An 11,242-nucleotide genomic window follows, 5' to 3' on the forward strand; every position below is an offset into this window, starting at 1 on the left:
ATATTTTCCTATATATATATATATATATATATATATATATATATATATATATATATATATATATATATATATATATATATATATATATATATATATATCATAAATTTAACATTTACAAGTTCAAACATTAAAAATATACATACAAATAAGTTGCAGATCACTCCAAATATATTAAAAACTTTATAACATTTATCATATGTTTTTATTTAGAGAACACTACATATATTTGAAAAAAATTAGTAAAATTTATTATACAAATAGTTTTTTTCCATGTGTTTTTATTTGACTTAACCGGTTCAACCGGTATATTTTGAGTGACTTGATTAAGTTTTTTTTTTTTCCCTGATAGTTGAACCCGGTCGAATATATGTTCTACCGCTTGTTGAAACCGATTTTTAATACACTGGAATTGCCCAGCTACGCTCCCTTAGACAAACCCCAACTGTTTCATAATTCCAATTGTGTAAAACGAATTTGAATTTTTCTGCTCTACTGAAATCCGACTGACTAATGGCGGACAATCTTCCTTTAGCATCGCCATCCACCTCGACAAACCATGATTCAATGACGAAGGTTACGGATATGGATATTGACTCGCTGGTTCACTGTGCAAGCTACCTCACCCTTCAAGATATCTCTAACATGGCCCTCTCCTGTAAATATCTCAATCGCGTCGTTTATTCTGATTCCATCTGGCGACGCTTGTACAGGTTCTATTGTCATAAACGATTTTTAGTTTTTTTTATGCTTCCTCTTTTTTACATTTACCACCACTTAAGTAATATATTATTTCAAGAAACATCTATGTCTGTTTGTCCTTCTTAATTGACATGAAAGTACATAGAGTTACGATTATACAAGAAAAACTTATTTGAGCTAATTGTGATATGATAGCAGCCCTAACTGGAATTTAATACTGCTAATTGAAGGGAACAGTGGCCGGAGCAGGAACCCTATATCATTTCACAAACATCATTTCCAACTGCAAGAGAAGCATATTTAGGACGATATAGTGATTTGCAGCGGTTTAAGTTCGTTGACCCTCTAGTTTATGATGTGCACATGGGGATTGGGGCAAAATGCAGCGACTTCATATTTAGCAACAATTCTATACTTTTTTCTCAGGTACCCAATGAATAAATCTTTTATGTTGTTAATATTGTGGTGGGGATATTGCACACTACTTGGGGTATAATGATTTGATAATTATTATCTACACAACAAACTGTGTATGTTTGGGGCAAAGTGCAGCGACCTCATGTTTAACAATAATTCTATACTTTTTTCTCAGGTACCCAGTAAGTAAACCTTTTATGGTGTTGATATTGCACAGTAGTTAGGGTATAATGATTTGATAATTATCATTTACACAACACACTGTGTATACTTAATACTTGTTTACCTTTACTTGATTCTTCTTACTTTAGGGTCCGGTTATAAAGATTTTGAGCATTGATAAACTGTTAGAAGGAAAAACTTCCCTTATCTCACTTAACGATCATCGTGCAAGAATTACCTGCATGAGGTGAGAATTCATAATATATCTTGTCTTATATGTTTAACCTCCACTCCACCTCTTGTAGAAAGCTCCTTAAAACTTGATAATGGAATAGCCCTTTTGTTTACAGATTGTTTCCCCTAAAAGAAACATCATTATTTCGGAACGAAGCACAAAGAAACGAAAATGTTTTAGTTACCTCAAGCTCTGATCACTCAATTCGACTATGGTGGAAGGTATGGATGATGAATTTGCTTTTTTTTAATAAACCTAGAAAAAGCAAGTTGAACCTTAAATGTGTGTAATGAAAATTCAAGGGAAGTTGCCAAAGATGTTTCAGAGGTCACAATGGCCCAGTTACTATCCTCTCTGATAAGTTGTTGGGAGATGGAACTGGAAAAGTTTTTGCCAGTGGAGGTGAAGACAGTACAGTCCGCCTTTGGTCAATGAGCTCAGGTGGAAAGCGTGGTGGTCAACATGCTTTGAAGGCCACACTTTATGGGCATGAGAAACCTCTAGTGTTCATGTCTGTTGTTCAGCACAAAGCCTCTCTTCTAGCAAGCATGTCTAAAGATTCCAAGGTATCAATTCCCATGTTATCAATCTCTTCTTACACATTTATGCTGTAATCTATCTAACAATTTTCTTTTTAAAAAAAAAAAAAAAAATACAGGTTAGGGTATGGGATACGACAATATCTTCTGATCGTAGTTCGTGTTGTGTGGGCATGACTTGTATCCCTGGTGTGCCAGTTGGCATCAAGTGCCATGATTCATTGCTTTATATAGCTGCTGGTTCTTCCTTTGTAGCAGTTGACTTGAGGACAATGAAAACAGCTTTCAAGACATCAACAAACCAACCAAAATTGTTTTCATTCGACATTCTCCCCTCAAAATTTTTAGCATGCACCGGTGGAGTTGGCAGGTTGATCCCATCACATCATAATTGTTGTACTGTGTTTGACATGGCATGACACGATACATTGTATATGCATTGGACTGGGACTGAGACTGATATTTTTGTTTACTTTGAGCAGAGCCATGCTTTGGGACATAAGGAGAAGTATAGGGACCGGGGATGCAGATCCGATGGCTGAGCTGGACGGGCATGTGGGTCCCGTGACACACTTGCACATGGACCCGTACAAAGTAGTCACAGGAGGTCGTGAAGATCCATATGTTAATATCTGGGATGCCGACACGGGTAATCAAACGAATATTTTGAGGAGTAGCTCAAATCTAAATCTAGATGGTGGTGGATGTGGGTGTTGTGGTATGGCTGCAGATGGGTTTCGTATTGTTACAGCTTGTTTTAATGGAGAAGAGTGTGTGGTAAATTTTAGAGATTTTAATAATGCTGTTTGTTATGGCTCATTTAGTGAGAATGTAACCGGTTCAAAATTTTGGTGCCCATCAACTTCAACTTACGGTTTGAGCACATAACTGAAATAAACGAAGGTTAACTGATTTTTTAGGTGTATGTTAATCATTGACATAACATTTTCAAAGTCGATGGTTTTTCTGGCTTCTTAAAATAGTTCGACCATATCCTAACAACTATTTAAGATAGTTTGAAATTGTTCTTGTTCAACTCTAAATATGCATTCACTATGCCGATTACATCACACTCATGTGAGTTATGTAATTTGTTTTCTGGTGTTCTACATCTCTTAAATTTGATTATGTATGGTGCTATTGAACCCATGAAACCTAAGTTTATTATGAAGTTTAGCTATAATAAGTCATAAAATGTTGACTCTTTGTGGATAATGGGAGGTTAAATGGTTGTGATAGGATCAATATAATTTTATAGCTCTGGAAATTTTACATTAATGGGTTATTTCAAGTAGTTTATCAAAAAATTAACTTATAAGCTAATTTATAAGTTGCTATAAGTTATTTTTATGCTGTTATTAAACACTAAGCTGAAAAATAAGATAGTTTATACACTCCAAACACAGCCATTATGCTAACACATTTAACTTTGTTAATTAGTGAACTTATGTTTTCTTATGAATCCAATCAGATAATATATATAACTAACTCAATAGCATAATTTGACAAATAAAAATCCAATAACATAAGCTCGCAATTAAAAAAAATATATTTACATAAGGTTTATTAGCACATAAATAGAAATATACGTTGTATTTTACAATTGTTAAGGAAGATTAAATATATAGACATCATTAGACGGATCATCGCATTAGTTTTCCATCAAGTAGTCGAGTATAACTATCATAGGTTTTTTTTTTTCAAAGCTAAAGATTTGTATATACTAAACGTCTAAACCACTATCCAGATGCTCGTATTGACTTCATGGTCCTACTGTCCTACATTAATTTAAAAAAAAAAAAAAAGATCTACATCTATAAGGTAGTTTTACATGTCTTAATGAACATTCGAATGCAAATATATTGTTAAATTCATTTTTTCATGAAACTACATCTCTATAATATACATAAAAATATTAATTTGGGGAAGATCTATAAAATGATTTTAAAATCCTCACGAATCACGATAATAAAAGGCTAATAGTTGAGGCATAAATTTCATACAGAAGATTAAAAGTTTTGACACATCCAAATTATCTCATATCCTAGTGTTTCACGATTGAATATAAACCTTGGGACATTGGAAGATAATATTGGGGTTTCCTTTTCTTTTTCACTCGCAACAGAATTAAAGCAGTTGTAATGTGAGTAAACGTTAAAATGGAAATGGGAAATTTTGACTACTAGTTCCACTCTCGGAGACTCTTTCCCAACACCCCCAAAATGACAACCACCACTGTTTCCGCCGCCTCCGTCATCGTTACCACCGTCTTCCTCCTCCTACTCCTGAACACTGCCACCGCTTCCACCACTTCCACCCCAATTCTAGGCTTAGACTCCTTTCTGTCCCAGCAATCCCGTCTCGATCCACAGGCTACAAACGACTCCTTCCTGTATCTCTCATCCCCCCTGAAAAAATCCCTCTCCTCCAACCTCCGACCTCCGCCCACCTCCTCCTCCCTCCTATCCCTTAAAATTTCCGTCCCCGTCTACGTCAAACTCGTCGGGCCCTCCTCATCCTTCCCCTCCACATCCCCTTCCCTCTTCTCCTCTTTCCTCACCGCCGCCATCTCCTCCGATCACTACCATGTCATCACCCCCTTTTCATCCAACACCAATCACCGTCTCTCCCTCACCCACATGCTTGCCCTTGACGTCGACCTCTCATCCCCTTCCCTCTCATCCAAACTCTCCGATAAAATCAAATCAGAAATCGCAACGACCGCATCACCCCTCAGATCCAATTTAATTTCGATTTCTTACACCACCATCGATTCAATTATCAAACAGGATTTCGAAAAGGAAAAACCCACTAAAGGGGTTTACATTTACTTGCTCAATTTAGGGTCTCAATCAAAGCCCTACGCATATAAGTACACTGATACTGGAGAATCATCTCTCGGTGTTACCAAATGTTCCGGTAGCATCTGGACCGGAAAAGATCGCTACTTGTGGATCGATTTAAGCGCAGGACCTGTCGATTACGGGCCTGCGTTATCTGGAGACGGAGTGTTACCAAGAGGTGAGTTTCACCCTTTAACAGCATTACATGGTCGACCAAAATCCCAAAAAGCTTTACTTGCTGATATGGCTTCTTTGGTTTGGAGTGCCTATAAGGTACTTCTCGTGCCTTCTTTGAGAATTCCCGTGCCTTTCGAGAACACACTGATTGTTCAGTTTATACACATCCATGGCCCTGATCGCGATCCAAAAGGTCTGGATTTCAATGTGATCGAGAAGAACTTCAGGGATGAGGTTAACGATAATGGATTATTATTTGCCGATCAGTCATTAAGTTTCAAGAACTACGAAGTCGATTTAGCTGAATGTTCCGTCTGTTCCTTTGCCATTTCACTCTGCATTACTTCCTATACTTCAAGGTACTTATTCGATAATTACACTCTAATTGTTAGCGAGTACTTAGATTCTAAACGCCTCCACCAAACATTATCCGAATCCCAAGATGAAATTAGAAGATTAGCAAAACTCCCAGAAGAAGATTTCGGTAGAGTTCTTCCTGTTTACATCTTTGACCTCGAAGTGAATTCAGTTTTGCTGCTAGATCGCTACCACCAATCTGTTGCATTCAAGGACATGGTGATTGCAGTTAGAACGAAGAACACACAGACTGTTAGTGATTATAACTGTAATGGGCGCCATGTTTTCACACAAATCCGTGAACTTGAAAGGCCTCTTGTGGGTTCAATTTTGCAATCAATGTGGGGCGTATCACCAACTCATTTAGTTTGGAGTGCACAACATAACAGCACACTGGTTGATTACACATGGAGTGTTGGACACACACCATTTGGCCCATTTTCAGAGCTTTCTTCATTGTCTTTCATACAAAAAGATGCAGCTAGAAGGAATGTTATATTAACATCTTTGAATTACACCATTACAAGTGCAATTGATGTTCTTGAATCCATAGCCGCACATGGTGGGGAAAGAAAGATTCTGCCACATCATCAGCTTTTAGAGTTTTTACAAAGATGGAATTTGTTCAAATACAAGGTGGATAAGGTGGTGTCTTCTTTGTCACATTTGGACTATGAAATGGCTTTGTATTATTTGAGGTCTTCTGATCATGACCTTTATGCAATTCACTCTCTTGTGTATCATGCATCTCAAGATATGGAGGCTGCGCTTGTCTGCTTTGAGGACCCACCGTTTCCATGGGCGTCTTTTTTGATGTCTGTAGGGATTTTCTTTGTTCTCTTGTATGCTTATTTGCAGAGAGACAAACTTTTCAGTAACAAAAGGAAGCAGTTTTAACAGATGAAAAATGACACATTGCTGTATTACTGTAAGATGAAATGGTTGGAGCATTCAAGGAAAGTACTTTGTCTCAGTGAGTCTTGTTTTAGTCTTCTAGATATATTTTCTTTTCTTCATAGTTGAGATTTTAGCTCCCGGTTACTGTTAATTGAGTAAAGATTGGATAGAATTATAGTATCTTCTTGCAATGCGTTTGGTTGATAGCTTTTTCTCTGTTTTATGTGCATGATGCTTGAAAAGGGATTTTACTTGATGAGCTTAATGGGTTAAGCACTTAATCTGGAAAACTATACATGGATTGTTTCTTTTTTACTTAATTTGGATAAAATGATTTAGTAGGTTAAGCCAGAACACGTGGCTTCATATATCCAGACACCAACCCTTTACCTGTTTGCCTTTCCTCTTTTTTCCCTCCCAACTTCTTGCACATTAAAATTGTTGATTATTATTAAAATTGATGAGTTTTGTGAAAATTGTTTGTGAGAACATAAGGGTAAAATGGTCATTTAAGGTTTTTTTTTTCTTTTGCCATTTAGTCTTGTATGGTAAAGCGACTGAATGAATAATCTGTCTAGATAAAATGTTGTGTACTTTTCTTTGTTAGACTGAATACATTAAGTTATGTCTGGATACATTAATTTCAACGTGAGATGAGTTTGGTGGAAAAAATAAGAAGGGGAAATATGTAAATGGTTGGTGTCTTAATACATTAAGTTATGTTCTTTTATTTAACTTATCAAACCCTTTTGTCCACATTAAGTCATGCTTAACTCATAAAGTGGTAAGAGTTCTTTGATTATTAGGAAATTTATTTACATCATTACATATGAAACGTAACGAAAAAACCCCTCAGTTTCCCTAGTCCTGGTAGAAAGCTTAAAAGGATGTCAAAAAGAACCACTTGGTTGACCAAATTGATGCACTCAATGCTCTTATATTGTTGACCCAAATGAATGTTCTTGAAAATCATAGTTGACATTGAAGTTTCCTTGAAACTTGATAGCATTTGGATTTAGGGAGTTAATAAACGGGAAACTTTCATCAGCCTCATAAAAAATCCCATCATACTCTTCATCGTTGAGCATCTGTGATCCCCTCTTGTTGACTTCTGCATCATCTTCTTCATCACTGCATGCATTAAGGTTTTTCTGAACAAGTTCTTTAAAGATTGAGGACTGAAACAGCAACCCAAGTGCTGTTGGAGATGATTTTTGGGTCGGACTAATAGGAAATTTGGTTTCAAATGGTTCTTGTTTTTGGGGTAAACTTATTTCTTTTTGTATCGAATTCTTATAGTTGATGAACAATGGCTCTGATTCTTCTTGGACTAAACCAAAGTTGTTAAAGGGCATAACCGTAATTTCTTTATGTGGTTTTGGGTCTTGGGGTGTAACTGGAGCTTGTGCTACTGGTTTCAACCATCTGATGTAAGTGCTTAAATCAAAATTTGTGACCGCGTTTACCCCTCGATACTCAATTGCTGCAATATCATAAGCACGAGCTGCTTCTTCTTGGGTACCTGTAAAATGACAAAAATTACATTTGTTTGATTCGATTTAATAATTTAAAAAATTCAAATGAAAATACTATTTAAGATCAATTTTTTTTTCTTACTGTAAGTTCCGAGGTAGAGATACTTGTTTCCAAAAACTCTCCCGATTCGGGCTTCCCATCTTCCGTTATGATGGTGTCTTGCAACTCCTCGATACTTTGATACGCCTCTTGAAAACCCACTGCTTTTTCTGAAAAAAAAAACAAGAAAATACAACGTTAATTTATAATTAAAGACGTTGTAAAGTTATCATATTACTATTTATATGAAATCTTACCTTCTTAATGAGGCTAAATATTCTTCCTTTGTTACGGTCAGCATTATTTCAATTTCTTTCTCGTAATCGGAGACCTTCATAAAAGTTTAAGATCGATGAGCACTTGGATCTTTGAAATTGTGGTTTACATTAAAGAGACATTTTACGACTTATTTTATAATGAGGGCATTTACGTCTTTTGACAAGAGATCTAGAGAAGTCTCTGTCCCACTTCTTTTCGGTGGACAAAAAAAAAGATTTTGGCGATCGAAATCATTCTTGGTCTCAATATTAATCAAGTGCAAGTCAAAAATGCAGTACAACGATTGTGTCATGTCATTTATGTCTATGCCCATATGAGATCAAGCCTTTGTCCCACCAAAAGGTGTAATTTTTGACATTGATATTTGTCACGTTAGTCCGGTGAACATCAAGTGCAGTATGTTATGTTATGTTATGTTATGTCATGTCATGTCATGTCATATTATGTTATTTACATCTTTTGCATAACACAAGACTTTGTCCCACCCTTCTTTTTTGGTGGGATGAATTCGCAATCTTAGTCTCATACATGTCAAATACATGATTCATGTCAAACACAGCTCAACAATTTATGGCATGTCACAAACATAGTACACCATGTTGTGGTATGTCACTAGACATGGGGCCTCAAGATACTATGTTTGCATATTAAATTTTAAAAAGTGATATACCGGAAAATTTGTGAAAGTTGAAGGACCCCAGTACTTGAGTGCAGCTAGATCATATGCACGAGCTGCTGATTCTTCTTCATCATAAGCTCCTGCGGCATAATAACAATAAAAAGTTGTAAACTTGATGATCTACTACTCATTGAACATAAGACTAATTTTAGAATTAAGAACTCACCAAGATAAACTATTGAACCCCAACCAACATGTCATCAACATTCCAGATGAAAGTAAGAAAAACAAGAAACAAAATCAGCTAGGTCAAGATTTGTTGTAGGAAAATAAAGTATATGTAAAAAGGGTGAGGTGAAGGTTACCTTGTTTTCCTTTTTTCTTCTGTGTAACATTCCAAGAAAGTTTATCCCACAAGTGTGCTTCATATCTACCTGTCCATCTATGTTTACTCACACCACGAAACTTTGAACTTCTTTTCACAGTAGTTGGACTTGGTGAAGCTGCTGCTTGATCCGTTTGTTGGGTAAGGTTTGTTGTTTGCAACTGTTGAGTTTTACAGTCTAGTGTAAGATCTCTTCTTCTTCTCTTCACACGCCTTGGCTCAAGGGCAGGAACGTCATTTTCATTTTCAACCATATTGATGGATCTACGTAGAGAGTTCTCTTCATTTTTCACTGCAATCAATGCCATTATATGTATTATGTTTCTTGGACACCCTGCAAGAATGCATGCTAGCTAGCTGCTACATGTGTTTATATATACATAAATATATATAAATATAATTATGAATGGTTGACTTATGTGGGTGTGTCATGCTTTTGTCTAACACGATGATTCCAATGAATTATACAGCAGCTGTAGACAAATTTTATTTGTTGATACTCTGTTTTGGTATGGAATCGTTTTCATTGTGTTTGACGATTTCACACGTACAGCCAATCTGGTTCTGTATGGGTCTTTGGGGGGTAATCTAGTCATTTTGATTGTCATGACTGTATAAATTAGTAACAAATTCGTTTTGTTGTAAAAATGGATTAAAAAAATGCTAGTACTTTTCATTGGTCCATATATATTGCAACAGCTTCAGGAAGCATCAGATACCCAGCTTAAAAGAATTCCCATGGGATTTTCCGTCGGTTTAGTATACGTTTGAATGGGACGGAATTAACTATGGGATCTGTTCGTTTAGAATTGAAGAGTCCAAGCTACTTATGCTCTTACTTGGAAGTATGTGTATGCATGTGGCATGTGTTATATATATATATATATATATATATATATATATATATATATATATATATATATATATATATATATATATATATATATATATATATATATATATATATATATATATATATATATATATATATATATATATATATATATATATATATATATATATATATATATATATATATATATATATATATATATATATATATATATATATATATATATATATATATATATATATATATATATATGGGATTTTTGTTTCCCAATTTCCAGTTGTGTGCATATTTGTTCAAAGATGATTCAGATTGCGGACAACATGCTTGCATATGACATTATGTACCTCTTAGAAAACTCTAGACATCTTTATGAATTAAAAAACAAGTTCCTTCCCGTGGCGAGTTTATGTTTAAGTATGATTTTTTTTTTTAACAAGTTATATAAAACTAAAAATTGTGACCTATCTAAAAAAATACAAATGAACCACCTTAATATCTTTAACAATAATATAAAGAGTAAATTACACGGATGGTCCCTATGGTTAATGGTTACTTGCACGCTTGGTCCCTAAGAAGTTTTTTTAACTCGGACCATCCCTAAAACCTAAATTTGTTACCCGTCCAGTCCCTAAATTAACTTCGCCATCTATTTTGCTGTTATTAACCCCCATGTGAGTAGCACGTTGGGGGCATTTTTGTCCTTCCATGTTTATAGCCACTTAAAGACCTACCCAACCTTCTTTTTATCAATTTCTTCTTTCTCGTTCTTCTCGGTGCACTGGTGCACCGACTTCATCAGTAAGCTCCAAATAATAACATGCCTGAATGTTGATTTTTCATATAAGTAGCAAACTTGAAAATCTTTTAATAATAAACTTCAATACCATGACATGTATCCGAGTCGTGAAGGAGGAAAGGGGTAAGAAAATGAAAAATGAACCTTGTTATTTGGTGTACAGCAAAAATGGGTCTGAAGGGTAAATTTGTTTTAATAGCATCATTCTCCTTTGATTCTAACATAGGTTCAAATCGGGCACCTACATTGAAAAATCCTTCTTTACTATTGTCAATCCAAGTTGGAACTTTCACCTGTTATGAAAAAATCAACAATGAACAAAAGATTAGTTAAAACTCATAAAGTCATATTCACCTATTATACAAAGAGTTAACAACAGATAAGATATAAAATCAAGTTTTTAACATGT

The 11,242-nt window shown here is 35.2% G+C and overlaps 3 protein-coding genes across 7 annotated transcripts; 2 read left to right on the forward strand and 1 right to left on the reverse strand.

The window, feature by feature from the left end:
• Window positions 1-347: 347 nt before the first annotated feature.
• LOC111921589 (uncharacterized) lies at window positions 348-2,964 on the forward strand. 5 transcript variants are annotated; one of them, XM_023917167.3, is made up of 7 exons: window positions 348-710; window positions 930-1,125; window positions 1,428-1,525; window positions 1,629-1,734; window positions 1,816-2,079; window positions 2,172-2,422; window positions 2,535-2,964. In XM_023917167.3, the coding sequence occupies exons 1-7, from the start codon at window positions 511-513 to the stop codon at window positions 2,938-2,940; spliced, it is 1,521 nt and encodes a 506-aa protein (XP_023772935.1). In that variant the 5' UTR covers window positions 348-510; the 3' UTR covers window positions 2,941-2,964. The 5 variants fall into 5 exon arrangements, with proteins under 5 accessions (XP_023772935.1, XP_023772936.1, XP_052624501.1 ...); XM_023917168.3 differs by having other exon boundaries at window positions 570-710; window positions 937-1,125; XM_052768541.1 differs by having other exon boundaries at window positions 584-710; window positions 895-1,291.
• Window positions 2,965-4,084: 1,120 nt separating this feature from the next.
• Window positions 4,085-6,506, forward strand: LOC111921588 (uncharacterized). Its single transcript, XM_023917166.2, has one exon. It carries the CDS (start codon window positions 4,275-4,277, stop codon window positions 6,324-6,326), a length of 2,052 nt encoding a protein of 683 aa, XP_023772934.1. The 5' UTR covers window positions 4,085-4,274; the 3' UTR covers window positions 6,327-6,506.
• A 589-nt stretch (window positions 6,507-7,095) lies between these two features.
• Window positions 7,096-9,519, reverse strand: LOC111921576 (AP2-like ethylene-responsive transcription factor At1g16060). Its single transcript, XM_052768542.1, has 5 exons — window positions 9,165-9,519; window positions 8,851-8,939; window positions 8,159-8,232; window positions 7,944-8,071; window positions 7,096-7,848 (listed from the first exon to the last, which is right to left on the reverse strand). The coding sequence occupies exons 1-5, from the start codon at window positions 9,490-9,492 to the stop codon at window positions 7,262-7,264; spliced, it is 1,206 nt and encodes a 401-aa protein (XP_052624502.1). The 5' UTR covers window positions 9,493-9,519; the 3' UTR covers window positions 7,096-7,261.
• Between the last annotated feature and the right edge of the window lie 1,723 nt (window positions 9,520-11,242).

This window comes from Lactuca sativa, chromosome 2 (assembly GCF_002870075.4).
Source record: "Lactuca sativa cultivar Salinas chromosome 2, Lsat_Salinas_v11, whole genome shotgun sequence".
Taxonomy (NCBI): Eukaryota; Viridiplantae; Streptophyta; class Magnoliopsida; order Asterales; family Asteraceae; genus Lactuca; species Lactuca sativa.

What these genes read in the sequence shown, in the direction of transcription:
- LOC111921589 (XM_023917167.3), top strand. Translation starts at nt 511, where the DNA reads ATGGCGGACAATCTTCCTTTAGCATCGCCATCCACCTCGACAAACCAT. An exon ending in ATCTGGCGACGCTTGTACAG is followed by an intron (nt 711 to 929) that starts GTTCTATTGTCA and finishes TGCTAATTGAAG; the next exon opens with GGAACAGTGGCCGGAGCAGG. An exon ending in GCAAGAATTACCTGCATGAG is followed by an intron (nt 1,526 to 1,628) that starts GTGAGAATTCAT and finishes TTTTGTTTACAG; the next exon opens with ATTGTTTCCCCTAAAAGAAA.
- LOC111921576 (XM_052768542.1), bottom strand. Translation starts at nt 9,492, where the DNA reads ATGGCATTGATTGCAGTGAAAAATGAAGAGAACTCTCTACGTAGATCC. An exon ending in CAACTTTCACAAATTTTCCG is followed by an intron (nt 8,233 to 8,850) that starts GTATATCACTTT and finishes ACTTTTATGAAG; the next exon opens with GTCTCCGATTACGAGAAAGA. An exon ending in TCTCTACCTCGGAACTTACA is followed by an intron (nt 7,849 to 7,943) that starts GTAAGAAAAAAA and finishes GTCATTTTACAG; the next exon opens with GTACCCAAGAAGAAGCAGCT.
- LOC111921588 (XM_023917166.2), top strand. Translation starts at nt 4,275, where the DNA reads ATGACAACCACCACTGTTTCCGCCGCCTCCGTCATCGTTACCACCGTC.